The 27895-nt window shown below is 55.4% G+C and overlaps 1 protein-coding gene and 1 long non-coding RNA gene across 2 annotated transcripts in view; one reads left to right on the plus strand and one right to left on the minus strand.

Annotated features, from left to right (window-relative positions):
• The first annotated feature begins 1882 nt into the window (after positions 1 to 1882).
• LOC122463743 lies at positions 1883 to 27809 on the plus strand. Its single transcript, XR_006287349.1, has 3 exons — positions 1883 to 2284; positions 10097 to 10103; positions 27798 to 27809. It is a non-coding gene; the product is annotated as an uncharacterized LOC122463743 (long non-coding RNA).
• The window catches only part of LOC102947339 (phospholipase A2 inhibitor and Ly6/PLAUR domain-containing protein), a 74857-nt gene continuing 51749 nt past the window's right edge, over positions 4788 to 27895 (minus strand). The window contains exon 7 of the mRNA XM_043535218.1: positions 4788 to 6002. Within this exon, the coding sequence (XP_043391153.1) occupies positions 5701 to 6002 (302 nt within the window). The 3' untranslated portion in view covers positions 4788 to 5700. The remainder of the gene's footprint in view (positions 6003 to 27895) is intronic.

Consider the following 27895-nt stretch of genomic DNA (forward strand, 5'->3'; position numbering starts at 1 on the left):
TTGCATTGTGTTATTGGAACGAAACCCCTAGATACCGAACCCAGCCCTTGTTGCTGCCAACTCTGAAGGGCAGAAGGGTTACATGTGTTAATACTCATTTGGTGACAGATTTTCTTATCTGCCCCATACCAGGGCGTTGCGTCAAACTGGATCCCAAGAGCACAACCTTGCACCCGGCTGGGGGAATTTAGTTATAGAAGAACTGAGAGGAGAAGAGCGTTTCAGCCTTGGTTGCATTACAGGCCAGCTTTGCTCCCTGAGGTTGTCGAGATGGGTAGGGGGCTTCCAGACGGAATCCAGGTGTTAGGATCTCCAGGAGTTGAGAGAGAGAGAGAGAGGGAGGGTGGTTGGAGATCGGCTGATGAACAGTGTGATGGAAAAGCTGGGGATTATTTACAAACACATATGAAGTCATGGCTCAGATTCAGCTAGGAGGTGGTGGTCTGGTAGCGTCACCTCAGCAAACTTGCAGCCTTGTTCTCTGGAATCTCGGCTGTCATTGAACACACACGAGTAAGGCCGGGTCTACACCAGAAACTTTTGCTGGCACAGCTATGCAAGTCAGGGCGCGTGACCTCCTGGGACATCGCTGTGCTGCCTAAAGCCCATAGGGGCAGTTATACCAGCCAGAAAACCCCTCTTGCCCGGAGAGCTTATTTCAGCCTCCTACTGACGTTGTCCCACAGTGTGTAATTGAAACATTCATTGGAGCAAGAGCCTGAGTCTCCCAGGTCCAGTCCTTCTCTCTCTTGTGCGCTTGTTTGCTGGGGCCCAATAAACAGGGGGACTCTCACATAGGAGCAGGGAGGGGATTTTCCCTCTGGCTTTGGCCCTGGGGCGACACTGCTGGGATCCAGTGTCCAGTTCTGGGGCCCACAGTTCAAGGGGGAGGTTGGCTGATTGCAGAAGAGCTACAAGAATGACGAAAGAATTAGAAAACCTGCTTCATAGTGACAGACTCCAGCAGCTCGATCCACTGAGCTGAACACAGAGAAGGTCCAGGGGTGACCTGATCCCAGCCTGTCAGTCCCTACATGGGGAACGAATACTTACTAATGGGCTGCTCAATCCAGCAAAGGAAGGTCTGACGCAATCCCATGGCTGGAAGCTGGAGCTGGACAAACTCAGACTGGAAATAAGGCGCACATGTCTACCAGGGAGGGGAATTACCCGATGGAACAGTTTCCGAAGGGTCCTGCTGGGTTCCCCGTCAGTGGCCATTTTCACTGCAAGCCTGGGTGCTTTTGCTGAGAGACCTGCTCTCGGAATCCTGTGAGGGGCGTTCCCTGGCCTGTGACACAGGAGGTTGGACGTGATGGCCCCAGTGGGTCCTGTCGGGCCTGGGAATCTGCCACTATTTACATATTTTATCCCAAGTGGAAGAGCTGGAAAAGGAGAGATTGAGAGAGACCCCTGCCTGGAAGGACCTATAGCCTGGGGGTCAGGCCGTGCCCCTGGAAGGGATGGCCAGGTAGAGGAAAGCATCACACTAGCCTCTTCCACAGCCAGGATGAGTGCTCTAACCACTAGGCTGCTGGATAACACGAGGCTTCCTCCTCCGGACATATTGTGGGTGGGTCGGCGTGCTCTGAGACACCTGCTGGACTGGGGCTTGCAGGTAAGGGGGGTTGCAGCAGCTCGAGCTGATTCTCTCCCCTTAGCTCTGCCCTGCCCTTGTTACTATACCAGAGGATTTCTGTATGATTTTTAATTTTATATAGTTTAAAGATCCCAAAGTAATGTTAATTAGAAGGCCTTTCCTTTTTCCTTTCTCTGTGAGCAGTTTGCAAGGCCAAACTGCTCAGCACATCCTGGGACAGAGTCTGTTCTCAGAAGAGATAAGACTTTGCAAAAACAACTGTTCCTCGGAACAGCACACAGAGACTCCCACTCTTCTCCCGTTCTTTATCTTGTTTGTTATGTTAAGCAGTTTTGTTACACCCTAAGAGTTGTTAAAGTCAGAAGAGATATGTGTCCAAATCAAGCTGGAGAATGCATGTGAATGGTTAGGAGTTCCAGCCTAAGAGTTACCACTTCAGTATCGATTGGCCGAAGAATGCGCTAAGTGGAGCTAACCGGATGACCCCCGGAGGGCAGACTGGAACCCACCCAACAGCCTCAAGGATGGGAGACCCAAAGAACAAGATAACATCTGGCAGCACGGAGCCGTCAGCGATGCGCCACCTGCTGATGGATTCAGCAACAGCATGATGAAGCCACCTCCATAGACTGGCCTAGGAATAAAACTCCGATAAAAACAGACCCTAAAGACGAAGGACTTTGAGTCTAGTTCTACAACCACCCTCCAGGAGCATCGGATGCGCATCTGACAAAGACTCCGCTCCACCCTCAAGCCCAGGTTACCTGGCCAGTAACTTGGGGTGAGCAACCTCTAGGCTGGTAACTATAACAACTTTGCAGAACTTTTATGTGTATGTGTGTGGTGTTAGGATATAGATATTCAGGCCTGTCCGTAAAGGCCTAGACTCCAAGAATTTAGGTGTCTTCTTATCACTTCGCTAGTTCTAGAGGTATAAAAGAAAGAATCAAAATCGCTGGCTGCCGGTGTAAGGGCCTTCTCTTCCTGTGACAGCCTGAGGCCCTGTGCTTAGGCTAAGGCCGCTGGCCAAGCAGCAGGGGCAGCCCCAAGCTGGGAAGCGACCGGGCACCTCCTCACATCCCAAACTAGTCACCCTGGAAGAAGGTGCCATGGGGCTGTTAGGGCACAATCCTGTCCTGATAGTGCCGATCGCCTCCAGAGAAAGGGAAGTGCCTAGAAAGTGTAAAAGGAAACTTAGTTTGAGAGCATCCTGTCTGGCAAGAACTCACTTCTCAAGAGCTGGGATGTGAAATCCTCACTTCTGTGTTGTTCTGTCACTGTAGTCCCCATTTCCCCATTGTTTGTCTGTATCATCTCGGTCCGGTTCTGTGATTGTTCCTGTCTGCTGTATAATTCATTTTGCTGGGTGTGAACTAATTAAGGTGGTGGGATATAATTGGTTACATAATCATGTTACAATATGTTAGGATTGGTTAGTGAAATTTCAGGAAAATGATTGGTTAAGGTATAGCTAAGCAGAACTCAGGTTTTACGATATAGTCTGCAGTCAATCAGGAAGCGGAGGGTGGGTGTGTGGGGGGGGGATGGGAACAGGGAATGGGGGTGGGGGAATCGGAATCATGTTTTGCTAAGCCGGGGGGACGGGAACAGGGCCACAGGTGAAAGGCTCTGTGGTGTCAGAGCCGGGAAGGGGGACACTAAGGGAGGAAACGGGAATCGTGCTTGCTGGAAGTTCACCCCAATAAACATCGAATTGTTTGCACCTTTGGACTTCGGGTATGGTTGCTTCCTGTTCGTGCGAGAAGGACCAGGGAAGTGAGCGGGTGAAGGAATAAGCCCCCTGACATGTGGGAGCGAATGGGATGGAGTAAATATGACTGTTTACTTGCTTTGCCTCTTGTGGTATTTTGTGTGAGTACCTGGGCTACGTGATTACGTGTTTACTGTGTCTCTTTCTGCATTCACACTGAACGCGGCATTTTGCCTTATCCCCTTTTACAAGATCCCGTTGGGTTTCATTTTATTGCTATAACACCCTGCCTCAGTCAGCCCCAGCTCACACGGAGGACGGGCCCTGGGCTCCTGACTCCCGCATTGGCCTGCTGCCCTGTCCATCAGGCTGACCGGGAGGGCTGGCCTCTCCGCATTGGCCCTGGGGCCTGTCAGTCTCAGGATAATGACTCCTCTTCAGCCCTTCCCCTTTCTTTGGGTCCTGGGAGAGGGCCCACCAACCCTTCCCCCCCTCACATTTCAGGGAGGGGCCAACAATGCGGGTGACCTGACGTCCCGATATTAGGGGCTTTGTCAAATATACACATCTATCCTCCTCCCCCCCCCAAAAAAGTGTCCCGATTTTTCACTCTTGTTCTCTGGTCACCCTACCCATGGCCCCCGACATTAGGAACCGAGGAGCCAGTCTGGCCCAGTGGGGTGGGCAGGGGGCTCGGGGCACTGGTTGCCTGGCAATTGTCAGGCGTTCTGCGGGTCTGGTGCCAAGGCGGGGATTTGCAGGTGGACAATACACTGGGTGAAGTTTCCACCAGAAGCTTTTCTCGGTGAGGCACATGGCCCCGGGGACCTGGAGATGCACCACGAATTCTTGCCATGAGATCTCGAGCTAACGAGTGCCAGGGTCGGAGCTCCCACCCCTGCCCTAGGGAACTGTTGGATGGTTAATTCCCCTTCCTGCTAAACATTTGGATTTTGCCCACTTTGGCCCAGAACAGCCCCAGGCATCTGCCGTGCCCACCCCAAAGTTGCGTGGGGTGCCCCTCACCCCAGCACTGTGCGGCATCACTCCCCTGCTTGGTCAACGATTAACATCAGGACAAACAGCTGCTTAGTTGAACCCAGGAGTCCTGACTCCCAGCCCCTCCCCACCCCGCGCTCTGACCACTAGACCCCCCTCCACTCCCCGAGCTGGGGATGGAACCCAGGAGTCCTGCCTCCCAGGAGATAGGGACAGGGTGGATTCTCCATTCTTAAATGAAGACACCTCTTTCTAAAGGATGTGGCTCATTTCCATCCACACACACACACCCCGCCACCCCCAAGCGAGAAGAAAAAGACATATTGAATGAAGCAGGGCTGCGGTGGAAAAATACAGTATGTGATCATGTAATCGCAGGTTGTAGCAGAATGCAAACACGCCGGGGGATTGGACTACGCTTGCACTGACAACCTGGCATTTCCTAACTTCTGACTGCTCGACTGTGACTCCACGGGGTTCTTGGAATGTAGATTTTTAATACAGATTATATATATTTACACACACACATACACAGAAAGGCAAGCAAATTCTTATGCGGCTCAGCAATGGGTAACCGGAACATAACGTAAGGCTTGGGGCCTATGAACTTTGGCACAGATAAATGGCCCAATGGTCGTCCCTAAATTTGGGGGGATTGGGAACAGAGTTTTTAAAGGGGAGGTTTGTCCATAACGACACCAGCCAGCCACAGGGACGTGAGCTAACGCCGGCTTTGGGATGCTGTAGGATGGGAACATCTGCAGATGTCTGACCACAGGCTGGCCATGGCAAGGAATTGACATGTGTGATAATAAGTTGAAATCAGTAACATCCTAACCTACAGGAGAAGGGACCCTGACATCAGCAGGGTGAGGAGAGACAGATAAGGAGGAGGGGAGAACCCCCTACGGAATAGGCGTTAGGCACAGTGGCGTTAAAAGTGTTACCCCAGCCTGTGGGCAGGGGGCAAGCGGGATGTAGCGTTTGGGGGACATGGAGGACGCTGAGGAAGGTGATGGTGAGGAGGAACACAATGGCTAACGATTCCGGTTGTTCCGCAAGGGGCGGTGGGCGGGGATGGGCAGACGGACATTCTGCGGGATCGCTGTCCCCGGGCCGGGCTGAAGCATGTGGGATGCTGCTACCGGGTGTTGATCAACAATTAGAAACAGAAGGTTCCTCCAGTGCGAGGGCTGCGACCGGCCCCATCGGGGTTCCCAGCTGAACGGCAATTTTAATAAAGCTGGGACGGATCTAGGGACCAGAACCTGTCAGACCTCCCAGTGATCGCTGGGGCTTCGTAAGTAATCAATAGAATTAACATAGGACTCATAGATTGGGCTCCCGTGTGCAGGCACCAGGTGCTGCATGGCCCATGCAGGGCAGGGGGTCAGGAGAGCAGCTTCACCAGCAGCAGCCCAGTCAGGCCAGGCAGGTAGAGGGCAAAGGAGAATTTCCCCAGAGCTGGGCTGGCTCCGCTGGTGGTGGCCGGGGTTGTTTTGGTGGCAGGGGTTGCTTTGGTGGTGGTGGTTGTTTTGGTGGTGGTGGTTGTTTTGGTGGTGGTGGTTGTTTTCTGGGGGGTGGGTGTTTTCTCTGCAGGTTTGGAGGTCGCCTCTGTGAACACGAACCCGTAGACTGCAGAATTCAGGCTGTCTCCGGATTTAATGTCATTCACAGACTCAGTAGCGCAGCCTTTTGCAACAAATGTTGATATCACTGGAGGTGAACCTGAGGGAGGAAACCAGCCTGTTATGAGGCGGGGGCAGCTCTGGTTCCTTCTCTGCCCCCAGAACCTCTGTCTCCACCATCCAGCGGTTCCCGCCTCTGCCCCCCGGTCCCACCCGCCCGGTGCTCTCCCTGCTGTCGCTGTAACCGGCCACGGCAGGCCGGGCGTCTGATCCCCTCTTGCCTCCCCCGCGCCCCTTTCTGCAGCTCCACAAAAGAGTGAAGCTGGAGTTTGGAACCCAGCTGATCGCCCGGGGGCGGCTCCTTCCCCAGCACGCGGCCCCCCGGGGAACACGCCCGGCTCTCAGTGTCCCTGGCAGCCCCGACCGCTCGGTTCAGTTATTTTATAAACACCCCAAAGCGCTGGGAGTCCTGGACACACACTGAGAACAGGAGCTTCCGCACTGAGCAATGGCTTAGCTCCACCTTAAACACACAGGGAGTGGGGTCTAGTGGTCAGAGCAGTGGGGGCTGGGAGCCAGGACTCCTCGGTTCTCTCCCCAGCTCTGCATCATTGACATAACAACCCTTCCCATGGCAAGAGACGCGTTGTCATAACTCCAGAAGCTGGCCGGCATCACTGAGACAGGGGAGCTGGTTTGGAAGGAAAAAATTCCGAATTCCTCTCTCCTTCCCTCTGGCCAAAACCCCTCTTGGCGGCCCCCACTCACCCAAGGGTTCAGCACAGCCCGAGAGTCTGGGAGAGTCTAGGGGTCTGTCTACACTACAGCTTGGGTAGGTACAAGTTATGTCACTCCAGGGTGTGAATAAGCCACCTCCTTCAGCGGTGTAAGTTACGCCACCCTAAGTGCTGGTGCCCACTTCCCGCTGCCATCCCCACTGCTGCTCGCGGAGGTGGTTTTATTATGCCGACCGGAGAGTTCTCGCCCGTCAGCACAAAGCGTCTTCACCGGATGCGGTACAATGGCACCGCGGTCGCGCTTCTAGTGTAGACTGGCCCTAGGTTTCACCAGCCCTTTGGGGAGTTCCCGAGGCGTGAGGTTCCCGGGGTCGCTCCCGCACTGTGGCCAGCTGGCAGCATTTACCTTTCGTTAGGTTCCCAGCGAAACTGATGCAATAGTTCTCATTCCCTGTACAAGGGGTGTCTTGGCTGTCGCAGGGATTGGTGTTCAGAGCAAAGCAGGTGGGGCACTGCAGCCCATTCTTGGTGGTGTTCTCCTTGGGCACTGAGAAAGGAGAGACACACGGTTACAGGGTGGGTTAAAAGTTCATTTACCCCACATTGTGCGTCCACTCCCCTGCATTGCCCAAGTGTGTAAAGGCCCCTATCCCCAACCCGACAGCATTGCTCCATCCGTCTGTCACACGGCAACCTCTGAAGCCTACAGCCGATCAATTCCAGCATTTCCAGGCACTTTCTGGGCCCCCAGGGCCAGAACCCTGCTGTCTTTGGGAGAAATCAGAACATGCCACCCCTCCCTCCCCCCACCAGCTGATTAGCCCAGCCACCTCTGCAACTGTCTCAGATCAAACAACTGGTCGATGGCCCCACTGACACCCCCATCTCCGTTCTGCCCAGCATCCCAGGGGTGTAACATGGTGACACCCGGAATGGCTGATCTCCAAGACAGAAAGGAGGATGGTGGGGGAAAGGGGAATGGGGGAGAGGGGTATGGGGGAGGGGCACTGAATCCATGGCAAGGCAGGGGAGATTGGAATAGAAAGTTGTCTCCAATGCACCCCAAGAACTTCTTGGATGATCTGTGCCCAGCTGTGTTATTTTCCCAAACGATCTCTGGGTGGTTGAAAGACCCCGTCCCCACCACGGCCTGGGCTTTGCATGATTTTGTGAGTTGTTTTAAAAAAGCCTCACCCACCTCTTCTTCCTGGTTAGCTGGTCTGTCGCCGACCCTCCCATGGGGTCCCCTCCCCCCGCTTGTTACCCCTTTTATCCCGACCCGGAGACTTTCAACAAGTCCGTCTCCTATTCCCATCCCAGCCTCCGAACAGGTGCAGACACCTTTGCTATACCAGGCAACCCCTCCTCCCTTTGTCCCTGCCCGCCCGGAGCAAGCTGTGCCCCTCGGGGCCGATATCCCAGCCGTGTGTGTTCTCCCCCAACATCTCTGTGACGCCGGCGATGTCCCAGCTCTGATCACTCACTCATTCAAAAGCTGAAAGCGATGGGAAATCCAATTGTTTGGGGAAAAGGCCAAATGGGCGATTTGGAATTTTTCGCACAAGGACCAACGGGGATAAACTGGCCAGCGATGAACAGCCCCGCGTCTCTGAACTCAGTTTCAAGCCATCAGAAGAGGGACGTCTTGGAGCAGCTTCCCACAGTAAGTGGGGGGCAAAGCCCCCAGCGAGTTTGAAGTGGAGGCTGATAGGCTCAGGGAGGTTTAGATTTGAGCCCATCCCGGCTGCTGCCCCCTCCCTCGCCTGCAGCCCTCGCCCCTCTGATTTCACATGGGCCCCGACTGCTCCACCCCCTGGTTTGGAGACCCGCCAGCTACAGGTATTTCAAAGGGGACAAAAATGACATTCGAGTGAGTGGACTCTAGGGCAATAAAGGGGAGAAATGGTAATAAATACAATCGTGCCGGGGCTTGTCCACATGAACCAGTCGACTGTAGCAAGCGGGGGAGGTGACTAAGCTCCACTGGGGTCTGAATCGACCCTGCGCCAGCCTGCCACGGCCCAGCTGTCCACGTGCGCCCTGCTGACGCGCGTGAACCCTTCGTTAATGTGCTTTGAGCTAGAGCCCTTCCAGCGCGCTCGAATGAGCTGTTCACGAGCATCGGCGAGGCACACGGAGAGTGAGATTCACACCCCAGCTCAGCGCCGTCTACCTGTTCGTGTGGACAAGCCATGAAACGGCACCGTAAAAACAGATCCCTACGTACCTGCCAGTACAGCCGAGTTACACTTTTCTGTGCTGCACTGTGCGATGTTGACCCGCACATACTTGCCATTCCCAAGAGTGACAGTGACGGGGCCTTTTATGAAAGCAGAGAAGTCACCTACGCAGCCTTTGGAGAGGTTTGTGGACTTTGTCTCGCCTACTGTAATTAAAAAAACAAAAAACAGAACTGAGAGGCTGGGAGGGGAACCTCAAGGCGGAGCAGGGAGGTTATTTTACCTCCAAGTTTGGCCCTGGGGTGACATTGCTGGGAGCCCCTGCCCAGTTCTGGCACCCACCATTCCAGAGTTTGCACACTTGGGGAGGGGTCAGAGAAGAGCTATGAGGATGATTAAAGAGCTAGAAAACCTGCATTAGAGCGAGAGACGCCAGGAGCTCCATCCATGTAGCTGAACACAGAGCAGATTCGGGGGTGACGTGATCCCCGTCTGGCAGAACCCACCGGGGGAACAAACATTTACTAACGGGCTCCTCAGTCGGGCGGTGGAAGGTCGGACGCCATCCAGTGGCTGGGAGTTGGAGCCAGACAGACTCAGACTGGAAATAAGGCGACTGTCTCACAGGGAGGGTGATTAACCACTGGGACAATCTCCCAAGGGCCGTGGTGATTCTTCTTCAGTGACAATTTGTAAAGCCAGATGGGATGCTCTTCTCCCACCTCTGCTCTTGGGGCTATCTGTGAACCCGAGTTAGCCACGCCCTGGTCTCAGCATCTGCACTGCTAAGCCTCCCGGGGGTTCGATCCACCCGGACACCGCCAGGCCGGTGCTGCACTAACCCCAGGGCAGCTTTAGGCCTTTTGCAGGCATGTCCCATGGTTGTTAGCACTGCCCTGAGCTGTGCAGTTCTCTGCCGTGAGTCTCTGTGACGGCGTCTCTGCTTGACAGCCAGGTAGAGACGAAGCCGGCTGCAGGGAAAGTGGAGTTTAAAACGTCCCCAAGGGGTCGATAAACCAGAAGGTGATTTCGCTGCAGCAGAAGTGAGTAGGCAGGAGGGCAGGAAAACATGGCCCCCAAGGAATTATGGGAAGGCATTGGAGGACTATTGGCAACTGTGTGAAATAAGCTAGTTTACAGCTGTGTCCCCACTGCAAAGTTAAAGTGGAACCCGGGTCGTAGCTACACCTTGAACTGCACAGCCAGCCTGAGCTCACAGCTCATGTCCACTCAGGTTAAAGGGTCTGAGTGTGGTTAATAGGGACGGTGGCGGGGGTTAGAGCTAAACCCCGGGTCATGGCCCACATTAAATGCAGTGAAGCTATACCCTGAGTGGGTGGAAGTTTTAATAAGCCTATTTGTGACTGTGCTGGGAAAATTTCCTGACTGTGGTCAGACAGAGAGAGAGAGAGAGAGGATGTATGGGGATAGATAGATAGATAGATCACATTAAAGCTGATTTGTGCTATGCATCCTTCTTACAGGGTAAATGAAAGAAAACATTAAATCTCTTTAATTCAAAGGAAGGGTGAACAAAACCAGGTCTGTAACTAAGGTTTTCAATTTCAAAAGGGCAAACATTGAGAAGGGAACTAGTGAAATCCGCTGGCCTGATCCCAGGGAGTTGAAAATGGAGAAGGTTTGGAATCTCTTTAAGTCAAATAGGCAGAAACTATCTTGAATTTGCATCCCAAGCAAGGAGAAAAATCTTGTCAGGCCGGGCTCCAGCCCTGAGCAGGTGACTAAGAGGTTCAGAGAGGATTCTGGGAGCCCGGTAGCGTACAAGGGGTCTCACTGCCAAGTTCCTTTTTTTAACATAATTCAGAACGTGCATTTCCACCCAAAGCAGCTTCGCTTGCTGCAGCGCAGCCGTCCATTGTGGAGCTGAAAACGTAGTGAATAAAAATCCATAACTAAAGCCCAAGGGGTGAGATCCTGGCCCCACTGAAGTCAAGGGGAGATCTGCAACTGGCTCCAAGGGGCAGGATTTCAGACCGCCCAGTCTTCCGGTCGTAACACTGTAATGTTGCCTGCACAAATCAAGCGTCGAGCCCGGACTGAGTGTTCTGTGCCGGGGGGATGTGCTTTGTGGATGGATTGTGCTGGGGTTGGCCTTAGCGATGAGGATGTGTCAGACCGTGAGGTAGGATGTGCCTGGGTTGACGGCAATGTCACCTACCCAGTTTAATATCTTCTACCACCGTAATGCAGCCGCCTTTAGCCGTGTCTACTGTGCAGGTCTCTGCTGGAGACTGGCAGGAGTCTGCTGAGCCGGAGCACTTTTTGCATGTCACATTTTGTGCTGGAGAAAGAAGAACACGTGTTTCCTTTTTACTGTGGCGTAACAGTGTCACTCTGACACGTCCCTTAGCCCAAGTCTTCCCCCTCTGCTCCAAAGAAGCCGAGGGGTTAACGGACACAGTTTCCTCTGGGACACTCGGCAATTGCACAATTTCAGCCGCCCTGGGCCAGTGGTACCCAGGGGGTCAGTACGGGGACGGGTGAAGGGGATGGTGCTCTTCCCAAGCTCCGCCCAAAAATTCAGCTCCGCCCTCCCAAGATCTCATTCCTGTTTTAAAGGTATTCACAGTACCGGAGAATCGCTCACTTCTCAGCATGCGTTGCCTGAATCCATTGCACCACCCAGGGCTCCTTGCAGCCCCACATTGCCCTCACAAATTCGAGTTCCCCTCCCATCTCCTGCTATAGCAGGATCACCAGGCTCAGACCCTCACCCCGTACCTAACACCAGGGGCTCTGTGTACCCTCCATTCCCCTGCCCCGTACCAAGGTCTCCTATTCTCTCCCCATGCCAGGGGTTCTGTGTGCCCCCCCAGTCCCATCCCCCATACCAGGGTCCCCCATTTTCCCCCATGCCAGGGGTTCTGTGTGCCCTCCTCCCCTCCCGCCCCCCATCATCCGTCTTTCTGCCTGGGAGATCAGCCGCTCAGGGTGTAACATGTTAAGCTCCATGGGGACACTGGGCAAAGCTGGGCTGGGGGGTGTTGATGGCTGGAAGGTATCAATGGCCCCATCAACCGGTTCTTTGATCTACACACAGTTACAGAGGGGGTTGAAGGTCTGGCTGGGCTGGCCAGACTCCAACAGCTCTGTGTGTCCCCGATTTCCCTCTTCCAGTTTTATGATTCCATCCGCCCCCCCCCCCCGAAAAAATCAACAGGGTTCTACCCAGTGATGTCTAGAACATCCCCTGCAATTTAGGAGTTGATGGAACGCAGCATTCAAAAGTTACTTCATTGCACAGAAATAGGGAAATGCCATTGAGGGGAGTGCAGCCAGGTTGTCTGGGCTGCCAGCCGGCCAGCAGAGGGGTCTGACGGAAAGATTTGGGGTGCAGAAGCCAGCTGTCTTGGCCCTTAGCTTCGCAGGGATTGCTCCCCTTTGGGAAGGCTCTGTGATGGACTGGCCCCCAGGACTACAGCCGGTTACAGGCCCTAGGCTTAAGTTAAAGTCAACTTTGCCCACATCTCTGGATTACCCCAGGCATTTGCAGTATGCGGGGGATGGCAAGGATGGAAATTGCCAGGCAAAAAACTGTGTTAAACAGCACAAAGGGATGTTCATTGTCTCTTGTTCCCCGAATTACCATTGATACAAGTCATATTAACCACAGCGCACGGCCCTCTTGGGGACATGTAAGTGGAGAATCTCTGCCCTTCAGTCCTTATGTGCAGCGCCCTGCACACGAGCTGTGTAAGTGCAGCATCTTCACAACTTTTCTTTTAGAGAGTCTAAGAGTTTCAGGCTCTGATGCTGATCTAGTCTGAGCTCCTGCATAGCTGAAGCCAGAAAACCTCGCCCAGCCCTTCCTCCATGCAGCCCATATCTGATGGTCGAGCTAGAGCCAATCTTTCAGAAGGACGTCCAATCCCAATGTACAGAGACCAAGAGATGGAGAATCTCCACCCCCACCCCCACCCCTCATTGAGAAGCTGCTGCCAGGATTACTTCCACCTTGGACTGGTCTAAATTCAACTCCCACCATTGGATCTCATGCTGCCTCTGTTTGCTCGGTTGGAGAGCCCTCTGCTACCGGAAACTGTAGGCCTGATTCCAGGTCACACTCAGTCCCCTATTGTGTAATTTACTCCTCTATTAATTCCCCTTTATGCTGCCAAAGCAGTGCAGAGGGGCCATCGTGGGAATAAGAATTCAGGGCAGCGTCCAGTCACGGTGTCCCTCAGGTCCACACCCAATAGATGGGTTGCTATGGCTGCGGCACTTGGGGAATTCACACCCTGAGCACTGCAGTGTGACCAGTCTAACCCCTGGGAGAGATGGAGATCGATGGGTGAATGCTTCCCTCAACTCGGCTACCGTCGCTCGGGGAGGGGAGTTCCTAGAGGGATGGAAAACCCCGTCCATTGGGACACGAGGCATCTTAACTACGGGGCTCTGCTGGCCCAGCTACAGCTCTGTGGCTAAGCCACGACAGCAGCCCTAGTGTAGACAGGGCCCTGTACCCCACACAGAGCTAATCCCCCCCTCCCCCCACACATGCTGGATGTTCCCCTGACTGGGGATCCATGGGGGGTAAAGTGTCCAAGTCCAGGCGGGTTTCAATGGCCACAGCAGCGGGTGACTCACCTTGTGCACTCGTAGCTAGGAGAGCAGGGAGAAGGCAGAGGAGGAAGGAAACCATCCTGGTGCTGGCAGGCCCACGGGGCTGGGCTCGGAGCTGAACGGGGCCTTCTCCCGGCTGACACAGCGAGCTCTGCCGGGGCGAGGAGGAGAGAGTCAAGAGCTAAATGAGGATGGAAAGGGACTTAGAGCCGAGATTCAGGGGGGGAAAGCACCAGGCAACAGAGCTGCACAAATAACCGATTTTTTGGTTCACTGGCAGTTCTCAAAGATCTTTTTTGGTGGGCCCAAAATTCTTATCTAACTAAAAAGCCAGAAAAAAATGGTTTTGTTTCATTTTCAAATATTTCAAAATATTTTTAAATTGGTTTTAAAATAAAAATTGCCATCAATTTTGAAATGAAAAGACGTTGTGAGTTGAAAAAAATGAAAACATTTAATTCTGGAAATGTCCAGACAAAATGTTTCCTTTTTTCAGAATTTGTTTTTCTAGAATTTTTTCCAGCTGAAGAAATGCAGAGAAATCGACACAAATTTGTGAAAAGTTTCAGTCGCCCAAACCTGCATTTTTCAGTGGAGAAAAGTTTCGATTGGAAAATTTCTCCCAGCTCCCCCATGGCCCGGACACGCCTCGCCGTAGCAGAGCGGGGGCTCCGGGACCCTGGAGAAGGGCGCTCCGCGGGGCACTCCTCATCATAGTCATGGCTCCGGACGGAATCGTGGTGACCAGCAAAGTGCAGATGTCAGATAGAGCCAGTGACAGTCACGGGGACATGACCTGCCCCTGCCTCTCGTCCTGTTACACCAAATCGCTTCAATGTGGAAGGAAACAGTTAAACAGCAAGTCAGCCGCAGCCTGTGTGCTTATTGCCAGACGGCCAGGGCCCCAGCAAGCCTATGGGTCCATTGACTTCAATAGTTACACTGGTGTAAACCGGCTGGGATCTGCCCCATTGACTGCAATGGAGCTGTGGTCGATTGACCCCAGCTGGGGATCGGGCCCAGTTTTCACTCCCTTGTCCACGTTTGCTCAAGGTCTGCACCGTCCCTTCTGACATGGGGCGACCAGCACGGCCTGTGGGGCGCCAGGGTCAGAGCATCCTGCCGATCTGCAGAAGGGTACTACAGCGTTTCCACATTATCTCCACCCCCTTGACTGGCCCAACGGCTTCTTCGCTTTCCTCTTCTGCAGCGAGCTGAGGTGTCCATTGATCCTCCTTTGGGGACGCTCTGGTCCCTTCCCTGGATCAGCCCGATTCAGTTAGAACCTGTCAGGTTCTAACACAGCTGCTACTCTGAAACCTGTCAGGTCTAGGAGGTTTCAAACCCCCGCCCTGCCCATGTGCGTTACTTTGCATTGATCAAAACTGATCAATGCAAAGTAACATTGATCAGGAAATTAGGTTGGATATTACGAAAAACTTTTTCACTAGGAGGGTGGTGAAACACTGGAATGCGTTACCTAGGGAGATGGTGGAATCTCCTTTCTTAGAAGTTTTTAAGGTCAGGCTTGACAAAGCCCTGGCTGGGATGATTTAGTTGGGGATTGGTCCTGCTTTGAGCAGGGGGTTGGACTAGATACCTCCTGAGGTCCCTTCCAACCCTGATATTCTATGATTCTATGAAAACTCAACTTCATCTGCCATCGCGTTGCCCATTGACCCAGCTCCGTTCGATCTCCCTGAAGGTCCTGACTAACCTCAATACGTTGCCTTCTCTGCAGATTTCACCACCTCCTCGCTCACCCCCCGTCAGATCATCTGAGTACCGTGAACGCTGGGTCTAGCACAGAGCTTGGAGGCCTCCACTTTTAAGCTTTTGCCATCACACAAAATTCCCTTGAATTCCGGCTCTGTTTTCTAGAGACACCAGGTGGGGGGAAGAGATGAGCTTCCGAGCGACACCGAGCTCTGCTGCAGGTCAGCGGAGCTCGACAGCTCGTGTCTCTCCCCAGCAGAAGCTGGTCCAATAAAAGCTTTTCCCTCCCGCACCTTGTCTCTCTAATATCCCGGGACCCGAAAGGCTACAACAACGCTGCAAACTCCTGTTTTCTGGCTGTTGACTTGTTTCTGCTCCAAGACAGTTCCTTGCCTACCACCCCAGGACGGCTTCGATTACTTATGGCGAGGGAGCTCGCCAAAGGCTTTTTGACAGTGCAAATCAAGTACGTCGACTGGTTCGTCTCTGCTCCCTAAACCTGGGACGTTCAAAGCAGCCAAAGGGAGACCGAGGCTCGACTCCCAGGGAGTTTCAGCAGACACTGGCCCCCTCGCTGCCGGTTTTGCCTTTGAAAATCTCCCTATTTCGTTCCCCCACCACTCCAGGAGTGAGGCTTCCTTTCCTTTGCACAGACTGAGCCGCTTTATTCCTGCTATTTCATCATTATGATGTTTTACAACGGGAGCTTGCATTTGAAATGTATCTCCATCCTTTACACACTTTGCAGCAGGTCATGAAAGATTACAAGCAATAATTTTTAACACTGCTAAAAAACTCTTACCTTCAGCTGCACAATGGTTCCGTTCACCTCCAGGTTCTCTCTGATATCGAAGAGATGCACTAACCTGTCTAGCTCGGCCCCTTTCCTATATATATAGTCCAAAGACAAAATCTGATTCATCTAGAAATTGGAAGTAGAAGTGAATGATTTACTGAAATGTAGCAAATTACACGACCCTCATGCCTGGGCACTCCCTCTTTAAATACAAGTCTGATTGAATCTTCTCAACCCATCAGCTTGTGTTTTATAGAACTTGTTCCACACAATCTGCTGGTTCATGCAACAGAGATAAGAGGTGGTACTCAGCTTAGTCACAAGGGTAGAGGTGCAACTGTTTGCACATTAGAGGTGTTTATCCAGATCCTGAGGTGCTGTAAATGATCAAGCAAGGAGCAATGGTAAATTCACAGCAGCTGGGGATCTGGCTCCATTGATTCCACTGGAGCAAGGGCCAATTGACACCAAATGGGGGTTGGGTGAGACTGTCAGACCGAAACTAAGGATGGCCATGGAGTTGGCCCCATTACAACAGCTCCCCTCCCATTCCCAGAACAGGTTGTTAAATTCCTTCTCATTAAATTGTGTAAATATTCACCGGGGACAGATTTTATCCGCCCCAGATCAGGGGGTTGCGTCAAACTGGGTCTCAAGAGCACGACATTGCACCCAGCTGGGGGAATTTAATTACAGAATAACTGAGGGGAGAAGAGTGTTTTGGCCTTGGTTGCATTCCAGGCCAGTTTTGCTCCTGGAGGTTGTCGAGATGGGTAGGGGGCTTCCAGACGGAATCCAGGTGTCTAAAGAGAGAGAGGGTGGTTGGAGATCGGCTGATGAACAGTGTGATGGAAAAGCTGAGGATTATTTACAAACACATATGAACTCCCGGCTCAGATTCAGCTAGGAGGTGGTGGTCTGGTAGTGGCACCTCGCTGAATTTGTAGCCTTGTTCTCTAGAATCTCGGCTGTCGTTGAACACACACGAGTAAGGCCGGGTCAACACCAGAAACTTTTGCCGGCATAGCTATGTGGGTTAGGGCGCGTGATGTCCTGTGACATCGCTGTGCAGGCTAAAGCCCATAGGGGCAGTTATACCGGCCCAAAACCCCCTTTACCCATAGACGTTATTTCTGCCTCCTACTGACGCTGTCCCACACTGTCTAACTCAAAGATTTATTGGAGCAAGAGCTAGAGTCTCCCAACCTCCAGATCCAGTCCTTCTCTCTCTTGTGCGCTCATTCTCTGGGGCCCAATGAACTGGGGGAATCTCACATAGGAGCAAGGAGGGGATTTTCCTTCTGGCTTTGGCCCTGGGTCAGCGCTGCTGGGATCCAGTGTCCAGTTCTGGGGCCCACAGTTCAAGGGGGAGGTTGGTCAATTGCAGAAGAGCCACGAGGATGAAAAAATTAGAAAACCTGCTTCATAGTGACAGACTCCAGCAGCTCGATCCACTGAGCTGAACACAGAGAAGGTCCACGGGTGACCTGATTCCAGCCTGTCAGTGCCTACACGGCGGGGTACCAATATTTATTAACAGGCTCCTCAGTCCAGCAAAGGAAGGTCTGACGCGATCCCATGGCTGGAAGCTGGAGCTGGACAAACTCAGACTGGAAATAAGGCGCACATGTCTACCAGGGAGGGGAATTACCCGATGGAACAGTTTCCGAAGGGTCCTGCTGGGTTCTCCGTCAGTGGCCGTTTTCACGGCAAGCCTGGGTGCTTTTGCTGAGAGACCTGCTCTCGGAATCCTGTGAGGGGCGTTCTCTGGCCCGTGTGACACAGGACGTCGGACGCGATGGCCCCCGTGGGTCCCGTCGGGCCTGGGAATCTGTGACTATTTACATATTTTATCCCAAGTGGAAGAGCTGGAAAAGGAGAGATTGAGAGAGACCCCTGCCTGGAAGGACCTACAGCCTGCAGGTCAGATCGTGCTCCGCGAAGGCAGAGGCACCAGTGAGGGGGGAGGCTACGCGGGTCACATGCAGCCCCCACGTCAGCGCAGCCCACGTGGGCCCCTCCCCTTTTTTCCGGCAGCCTCCGTGGGGCCCCCCACTTTTCCAGCGGTGCCCCCCCAAGGCTCCAGTGGAGAGCCTCCCTCCCGCCATTTTAATGAGTGGCCAACAACTAGGGTGACCAGACGTCCTGATACGAGCGGCTTTGTCTTATATACGCAACCATACACACACACACAGGAAAAAAAGTGTCACGATTTTTCACACTTGTTCTCTGGTCCCCCTACCAATAGCCTCCAACATTAGGAAACGAGGAGCCAGTCTGGCCCAGCATGGCAGGCAGGTGGCTCAGGGCCCCGGCAGCCTGGCGATGCTCAAGATTTCCGCGAGTCTGGTGCCAAGGAGTGGATGGTACCAAGGAGGGCATTTGCAGGCAGACAATGAACTGGGTGAAGGTTTCTAACTGAAGTTTTTCTCGGCAAGGCACGAGGCCCCCTGGGCCTGGAGACGCACTGCGAATTCTTGCCAGGAAATCTTCAGCTAACGCATGCCAGGGGCAGAGCTCCCACCCCCGCCCTTGGGAAGCTGTTGGATGGTTAATTCCCCTCCCTGCTAAACATTTGGATTGTGCCCAGTTGTGCCCAGAAGAGCCCCAGGCATCTGCCGTGCCCACCCCAAAGCTGCGTGGGGAGCCCCTCACCCCAGCACTCTGCAGCATCACTCCCCACCTGTGTCAGCAATTAACACCAAGACAAACTGCTGCCTAGTTGAACCCAAGAGTCATGACTCCCAGCCCCTCCCCGCCCCATGCTCTAACCACTAGACCCCCTCTCCCCTCCCCTCCCCTCCCTCCCCTCCCCTTCCCCAGCTGGGGATGGAACCCAGGAGTCCTGGCTCCCAGGAGCTCTTTTTAAAGGATGTGGCTCATTTGGTAGACTCTACCAAATGAAATCAGCTTCAGGAACCCAGTCCCCCTGCCTGGCTTCAGCTCTGTGACATCTCATTGACGTTCACCTGTCTCAGCTGGCTTCCCTCAGTGAGGCCTACAGAAACACGGAGAGGGTGGGTTAGCGAAGGGTTAAATCCGAGCAGGTGTCTCGGGAAAGGAGTGGCACCTGGTTTCCCATCATTCCAGCCCTCTTTCTGAGAAATTCTTATCTGCTGTGTTATTGGAAATCATTATCAGAAAGTGATTCCACTTTCTATATGATACAGGGGCCTGCTGCATATATATGAAGCTCAGGCCGGGAGAAGGAAGAAACCCCATCTATGTTCTGCTAAGTGAAACACGGAGGGCTGAAGGTAAGAGAGTCCTCTGCATAGAACTGAAGGCCAAAGAACCATTAATGATAATCCAGTCTGGTTTCCTGCACAGCCCAGGCTAGCGAATGTCCCCCCATGAGGTCCCCCTTCACCCCATGACATCTGGCACGGAAAGAGGCGCCCACATGTGACTGGCCGAGTCGTTTACGATCTGGCTTGGTCCGTGCTGAAAACGTAGGTGGACAGAATGGTGAGGCTCAGCTGAGTGCCGGGCCCCGGGCGTCACCCCAGCAAGGTCGATGGAGAAACGCTGCTGGGGGCATAGCTACCGTCACTTGCAGGGGTGGAGCTCTGATGCCGACGGAAACCCCTTGCCATGGCTGCAGGCGGTGTTTGCACCCCAGGGCGGTGCCGGCGTCACGGGGGCGCCGTGGCTAGGCCGATGTAATCTCCGGGGTATAGACCTGGGCTCAGCTCCACGGCTTTTCCCTTCTGTATGGCACTCGACCACGTGCAAATATTCAGGGGCCATTCGAGGCACCAGTGACCAGCTTCCAGGTGACGAGGAGGGACTGGGAAAGGGGAAGATGGGGGTACACAGAGAGCCCCCGGCATCTGGTGAGCAGACCCCTGGCTTCGAGCACCTCTGCAGTGGTCTGCAGCTCAAAGAGCAGGTTGACGGCCCCGTTCCAGCGTCACAGCCTCCCCCACCTCGTTTCTACTCACCCTCCCACTGGGGTGTAACAGGCTGGCCCCCGAAGGGCTGATCCCCCGGACAGAGGAAGGAAATAAGAATGGCGGGGGGGAGGTGGGAATTGGGGGCACACAGAGCTCCTGGCATGGAGGGAGGGGGAGGGAAGTTGTAGGGAATCCGTGAAATAGAGGGGGATGGGAGAGGCACACGCAGAGCTGCCAGGAGGCATGGGGGGCGCAGGGAGCACCAGTGGGGTGCAATACACCCAGCCAGCACAAGTTACACAGTGTTCTCTGCCCCCCAAGGCCTATGGGGCCTATGGGGCGGATCTGGGGCGTGGCTGGAGGGCACAGTGCTTTGGCTATTCCCTGCCCCCCGAGGCCCATAGGGGGTGGACCGGGGCAGGCTCAGGGTGCCCGGCATAGCTGCGATCTAGCTATTCTCTGCCCCCCAGCTCTCCTTGGTACACAGCCCTGCAGGCCCTCTGTCAGGTGACTCCCAGAGCTGGCTGCTCACCTGCCCGGAGCTCCCTACCAGAAGGGAGCCCCCGTCAGGAGCCCCCGCCTCATGCGGCCACCCCAACTGACCCGAAGGGGGCCTTGCCCTAGAAGGATGTTTCCAGAAGTTAAATGATCAATTCCAGGCTTGGTGAACTGCAAAGAGATGATAGAAAGTCATCTAGATTTTTCTACAGTTGTTTCAGTTGTTGCATTCAAGAGTTAGTAAAGTAATGTAAGGGGACTGTTGCCCCCTTACTAACATTCGGGGGGGTGTTTTAGTTGCTAGCTCCCAGTACTAAAAAGGGGGAAGGGTCAATGGGGAATCAGGACCCTGAGACTGAGCCCCCAGGAACACCGGGGAGAGGCCAATGCTCCAGGTCAGCCTGAATGACAGGGCGGGCAGGCTAATGGGGGAGTCAGGTCCCCTCCTCCGGGTGAGCTGGATTTGCCTGGGTCAGACAGACAGAGTGGGGCCGAGCTAAGGAGAAAGCCGGGGCCCGACCTGAGCTGGGGGGCAGAGCAGGGCCAGATCCAGGGGGACGAGAGGCGCAGCCCAGAGGGAGCAGCCCCTGTCCTGGGAGCGGAGCTGCAGCACCCAGAGCCAGAGGGGCCAGAGAAGCAGCTCAGGGAGCTGGAGGCAGAGCAGCAGAGACCGAGCGGTGGAGCTGGGGCTGGAGCCGTCCGGAGCTGGGTGCGGTGAGCAGCTGGGGAGAGCGAGGGGGACCCTGGGGAGCAGGCCCAGCCCAGGGAGACGCCTCAGCCAAGAGGCTCTGCAGGCCAGGCTTGGATCGTAACCCCGACAGGGCGGGGGCGACACTGGACAGAAGGGTCCTGCCACTTAGAGCCTGAGAGCGTGTGGCCACCACCAGAGTGAGTGTCCGACCCCCAGCATCCCTGCAGCACGGCCAGGGCCGGAGCAGGGGGCCTGGGACCTACAAGGAGCAGACTGTGAACGGCCCTGACGTTCCAGAGACACTGTTTGTGATGTTCCCTGCCACAGAGCGGGGTGATGTGTTTCCTTTCACCTTTCCCATTTTCCCTTATTCTTTTTAACATTAATTGTCAATTAAATAACTTGCATTTGCTTTAACTTGTATGTAATGGTCAGTGGGTCAGAGAAGTGCCCAGTGCAGAGAGAGCCCCCCGGAGTGGGGACACCCTAGCCCCTGTCCTAGGTGACCACAGCAGGGTTGGGGGTCGAGCCCCCCAGGAATCCTGGGCCCAGCCTTGTTGGGGTTACGAGGACTCTGCCAGACAGGAGAGTGGAAGGGGAGTCCTCAAGGTCAGGGAGGCCACTGGGTAAAGGAAGTGGGAGCGAGGACTCAGATCCTTTCGCTAGCCCACTTCACCGGGGTCGTGCAGAAGCCAGGAAAGTTCCCCACAATAGCGGGACTATTCCCCCGCTTACAGTAAGAATATACATTAAAATTTTAAAGCTAACCAGTGTCCCTTAAGGGACTTGACATAAGATGTGAGAACATGTTACTTTTAGAGCTGAGTGGGTCTCATATTAATTTAATTTACTTTCTTTATATAGGAATTAGATACAGGGCTCCGGTCAGATAATAATTTCTAAGTTATTATCTGCAAAAAAACCTAGAGTTTTCAGCTCCCCAAGTAGTCTCTGGAATCACAGTTAAAGTTGCCTCCCCACCACAGATCTGAAATGGCGGCCATGGTGGGTGAGAGGGTCTTTTATCAGTTCTCTGTGTGAATTCATTCGAAAGCGTAGGGACTGTCTGGGTTCACCCACCTTGTGGTTGCAGGATGGGGTACTCCACATCCCATAGGCGTGTGCAGGATCCAGGGAACCTGATGAGTGCCTTGTGGGGGGACGGGTGTTGGTCATGGTAGCAGCGGAGATCCGGCTGCAGGGTTTGCGTCTGTCGTTCTGGCCGGGTCAGGTTTCTGACCATCAGAGGCTGGATGGTCTGGAGCAGTAGAAGGCGAAGCAGCCTAACTAGTGTGAAGACAGAGCGTGGTGAGTCTCCAAAGGGGATGATAAAATGGGGTGTGAAGCAAAGACTGGACTTGATGACCTAGGACCTACGTCCCTGTGAGAGTCAATGGAGTCGCTCTGGTTTAAAAACGGTGTGTAAATGGATCTGGCTCCTTTTGTCGAGCTCCACAGCTCTAAGCTGTGCACTCAGCTTCTGTACGCCCCCCTCCCGCTCCCCCCCGGGTCTGGCTCTCGCCTTCCCCAACGGTGTCTGTTTGGTTTGTTCCCAGTGGCTCTGGTCAACACCACCCAGAACGGGCTGCAGTGCCCCGTGCGCTGCGTTCGGGACTCTGTGCAGAGCGAGAGTCAGGAGACCATGCGACACGGGCAATGATTAACACAGGTAATGCTCGTGCGCTGCTGGGCAGGGGCCGTGTGACGATGTGAAGCAGCAGGGAGGGGGGAGTGTTGACCTGGGAATGTGCCCTGGGGACGGGAGACCTGAGAGCCTGTTACCTGAGCCAGGAGGGGGAGGGGGAGGTGACACCTCTGCCCAGGAATGCGGACGGAGGCTGCAGCAGGGAACCTGCTGGGTGGGTTTAGTTTCAGTTTGGGGCTGGGTGGAGGAACACAGGGAACCCCAGGGCTGGGGTCTAAGCTCCCTGCTCCCCCAGAAGGACTTCACCGAGGGGTCCTGGGTGTACGCACAAGCTCTGTTTTGGACTGTGTTCCTGTTGTCCAATAAACCTTCTGTTTTACTGGCTGACTGAGAGTCTCAGTGAATCCCAGGAAGAGGGGTGCAGGGCCTGGACTCCCCCACACTCCGTGACAACTGGTGGCAGCGGTGGGATCTACTGCACCCCGTGAACGGCGCTTCCTGCAGTAAGTGACTGGGGAACAGTAAAACGAAGGGGGATTGACGGGGACCAGGTGTGCTGAAGATTCAGAGAGAGACGGTTTCAGGGGGCGGTTAACCCCTGGGAGTGTGTGACCAGAGAGAAGGACTTTTGCAGTAACAGGGTCCCCCGGGGGATTGCAGCGAGCGGTCCCAGGGGCGGAGGAGTCTGCAGCTCGACCCTGGCAAAGAGGTGGTGACCTCAAGAAGGACTGGCACACTAGGGGCTTTTCCTGGAAACCGTGGAAAGCTGCCCGGCCTGCGAGTGGCCAGCAGGGAGATGTACGCTAAACGCCTTAAGAGCGACCTGGTGGAGCTGTGCAGGCAGAGGGGGCTGCGCATCGGGAGGTCCACCAAGGAACAGCTGATTGCCCAGTTGGAGGAGAGGGATCGCTTGGATGACCCGATCCCTGTCCCTGAGGGAAGCCGCCCGGCGGACGCAGCGTGGGCCCTGGGGCCTGACCAGGCTGGGAGGGGTCAGACTGCTGCCCAGGACACCCCGAGACCCTCCCTACCTATGCCTGGGGGAGGGGTTGGGGGAAGCCCAGCGAATACCGAGGGCACCCTGACCCCGGCAGCCAGCAGGGGATCCTCCCAGCGGAGCTCCCCATCCCTGGAGTGGATGCAGCTGGAATGGGAGAGGGAGATGAAAATGAGGGAGCTGGAGGATCATGAAAAACAACGTCAACATGAGGAGAAACAACGTCAACATGAGCAGGAGGAGAAGGAGAGGGAGCGTCAGGAGAAGGAGAAACAAAGACAGCATGAACTGGAGCTGGCCAGGCTGAGGAGCAGTGGGGCCCCGGCTGCGGTGAGTGAGGGGGGACCCCAGACTGCAAGGGGCTTTGATAAGTGCTTCCTGGCCCAGCGGAAGGAGGGGGAGGACATCGATAGCTTCCTGACGGCCTTTGAGAATGCCTGCGAGCTGCACAGGGTTGACCCTGCAGACAGGCTCCAGTTCCTCACCCCCTTACTGGACCCCAAAGCCGTGGAGGTGTACAGCCGGATGACAGGGCCGGAGGCAGGGGACTATGAACTGTTCAAACAGGCCCTGCTCCGTGAGTTCGGGCTGACCCCCGAGATGTACCAGAGAAGGTTCCGGGGTCAGCGTAAAACGCCTGAGGCCACCTACCTACAACTGGTCAACCGGATGCAGGGATATGCCCGCAAGTGGACAGCGGGGGCCCAAACTAAAGAGGACCTGCTGGACCTGATCGTACTGGAGCAGCTGTATGAACGGTGCCCTTCCGACCTGAGGCTGTGGCTGGTGGGCAAAAAGCTCGCGAACCCCCAGCACGCAGGGCAGCTGGCCGACGAGTTTGTGAACAGTCGGTCAGGGGGTAGCCGGGAGGAGTCCCAAAAGAACAGGCCCCCCCGATGCAGAGAGAGAGTCACCATGGGGCCTCCCAGCGGGGAACTAGGGAGAACCCCCTCCCAAGGGCAATACCTGGTGTCGGGCCCCTCCGGCCCGCTCGAGGGGACCAACGTGACCTGAGCTGCTATCACTGTGGCCAGAGAGGCCACGTACGGGCCCAGTGCCCCGGGCTCAGGGACAAACTGAGCAGACCCAACCTACCCAGGGTTAACTGGGTAGGGACTCAGCTGGACGAGGGGCAGACGACCCAGGCAAGGGGGGCTACCAGTTTACCACCTGCTCAGGAGGGAAGAGTACCCCCGGCCAGCCCCGCCAGAGGGCTGGAGGCTCTGGACTCAGGGTGCTCGGTTTACAGGGTGGGTGCGGGGCTGTCCCTCCGGAGAGAGTGCCTTGTTCCCCTGGAGGTGGATGGGAGGAAGGTCAATGGATACTGGGATACGGGGGCGGAGGTGACGCTGGCCCGGCCTGAGGTGGTGGCCCCAGATCGGGTGGTGCCCAACACCTACCTGACCCTGACGGGGGTGGGCGGGACCCCATTTAAGGTGCCCGTGGCAAGGGTACACCTGAAATGGGGGGCCAAGGAGGGCCCCAAGGATGTGGGGGTACACCACCATTTGCCCACTGAAGTTTTGATGGGGGGAGACCTAGAGGACTGGCCAAGCGACCCCCAGACCGCCCTGGTTGTGACCCGTAGCCAGAGCCGGCGAGGGGCACTGCGACCTGACCTTGGGGAGGGTACCACACTGGAGGCGCAGGACCCTACCCTGGTGGGGAGGGAGCGCCGAGGGGCCCGGCTCAGAGAGGCTGAGGCCTCAGACCTGACCACTGAGGGGGAACCGGGCCCCATCCCTTCCCCAGCCACTGAGTTCCAGGCCGAGTTGAGGAAAGATCCCTCCTTGCGGAAGCTCAGGGACCTGGCCGACCTCAGTGAGGGACGGACCATGAGGAGAGGCTGCCAGGAGAGGTTCCTGTGGGAGAAGGGGTTCCTGTACCGAGAATGGGCTCCCCCAGGGGAAGGGGAGTCCTGTGGGATCAGGAGGCAGCTGGTGGTCCCCCAGAAGTATCGCCGCAAGCTCCTGTCCCTGGCCCATGACATCCCCCTCGCAGGGCACCAGGGAATCCGGCGCACCCGGCAGAGGTTGCTACAGAACTTTTACTGGCCCGGGGTCTTTACCACCGTCCGACAGTATTGCCGATCCTGTGACCCCTGTCAGAGGGTGGGGAAGGCCGGGACAAGGGGAAAGCGGCCTTGAGACCTTTGCCCATCATAGAGGAGCCTTTCCAGAAGGTGGCCATGGACATCGTGGGGCCTCTCAGCAAGACGACCCGGTCGGGGAAGAAATACATTCTGGTGGTGGTAGATTTCGCCACCCGCTACCCCGAGGCAGTGCCCTTAGCTTCCATTGAAGCAGACACCGTGGCAGATGCGCTCCTGACCATTTTCAGCCGAGTGGGGTTCCCCAGGGAAGTCTTGACAGACCAAGGCTCCAACTTCATGTCGGCCCTGCTCCGGTGCTTGTGGGAGAAATGTGGGGTCCGGCACGACTGGGCCTCAGCGTATCACCCCCAGGCCAATGGGCTGGTGGAGAGGTTTAACGGGACGCTAAAGATGATGCTGAAAACCTTTATGAACCAGCACCCGCAGGATTGGGACAAGTACTTACCTCACCTGCTGTTCGCGTACAGGGAGGTGCCCCAGGAGTCTACCGGATTTTCGCCTTTCGAACTGTTATATGGAAGGAGGGTAAGGGGCCCCCTGGACCTGATGAGAGACGAGTGGGAGGGGAAGGCCACTCCCAATGGAGAGTCAGTGGTGGAGTATGTCCTGATCTTCAGAGAGAGACTGGCTGAACTCATGGGCCTGGCCAGGGAGAATCTGGCCAGAGCCCAGAGGAAGCAGAAGGTCTGGTATGACCGCACGGCGCGGGCCCGGGAACTACGCCACCGGGGATCAGGTGATGGTTCTCATCCCCGTGAGAAAGAACAAACTACAGGCCGCCTGGGAGGGCCCTTTCAAGGTCGTCAAGCAGCTCAATGAGGTAAACTATGTGGTGGAGCTGTCGAACCGGGCACACCACCGCCGGGTGTACCATGTGAATATGATGAAGCCATATTATGCCAGGGGGAATGTGGTGTTAGCTGTGTGTGGACATTGGGAGGAGCAGGGAGATGACCCTTTAGTAGATCTGTTCCCTGGGACCAGAGCTGGTTCCCCCCTGGAAACAATTCCCCTCTCGGATCAGCTCACCCCTGCCCAGCAAGCTGAGGTCAGGGGGGTGCTGCATCCGTACCGACAGCTGTTTTCCAACCAGCCTGGACGCACTAATCTGACTGTCCACCGGGTGCAGACAGGGTCGCACCCGCCGATAAGATGCTCCCCTTTCCGAGTCACCGGGAAAACTGCTCAGGACCTGGAAAGAGAGGTCCGGGACATGCTGGCTTTGGGGGTGATCCAGCCATCGGCCAGCCCTTGGGCCTCGCCGGTGGTGCTGGTCCCCAAAAAGGATGGGTCAGTCCGGTTCTGTGTGGACTATCGGAAGCTCAATGCCATCACTGTGTCTGATGCCTACCCCATGCCCACGCCGGACGAGCTCCTAGACAAGCTGGGAGGAGCTCGGTACCTTACCACCATGGACCTTACAAAGGGCTACTGGCAAGTGCCGTTGGATGCAGATGCCCGGCTGAAATCGGCCTTTATCACCCCTCTGGGGCTCTATGAGTTCCTGACCCTGCCTTTCGGCCTCAAGGGAGCGCCGGCCACCTTCCAGCGCCTGGTGGACCAGCTCCTGAGGGGGATGGAGAGTTTTGCCGTGGCATATATTGATGACATCTGTGTCTTTAGCCAGACCTGGGAGGACCACGTGTCCCAGGTTAGACAAGTGCTGGACCGACTCCCGGGGGCTGGGCTGACTGTCAAAGCGGAGAAGTGCAAGGTGGGGATGGCTGAAGTATCTTACCTGGGCCATCGGGTGGGGAGCGGCCGCCTAAAGCCGGAACCGGCCAAGGTGGAGGTGATCAGAGACTGGCCCGCTCCCCACACCAAAAAGCAGGCCCAAGCCTTTATTGGGATGGCAGGATACTACCGAAGATTTGTGCCCCACTTTAGCGCCATCGCCACCCCCATCACTGAGCTATGCAAGAAGGGGAAGCCAGACAAGGTGGTCTGGACCGAGCAGTGCCAGGAGGCTTTCCGGGCGCTGAAGGAGGCTCTGGTCAGTGGCCCAGTTCTGGCAAACCCAGACTTTGACAAGCCCTTTGTGGTGTTCACCGACGCCTCCGACACGGGACTGGGAGCGGTGTTAATGCAGGAGGATGAAAAGGGG

Source organism: Chelonia mydas, chromosome 24 (genome assembly GCF_015237465.2).
Source record: "Chelonia mydas isolate rCheMyd1 chromosome 24, rCheMyd1.pri.v2, whole genome shotgun sequence".
NCBI lineage: Eukaryota > Metazoa > Chordata > Testudines > Cheloniidae > Chelonia > Chelonia mydas.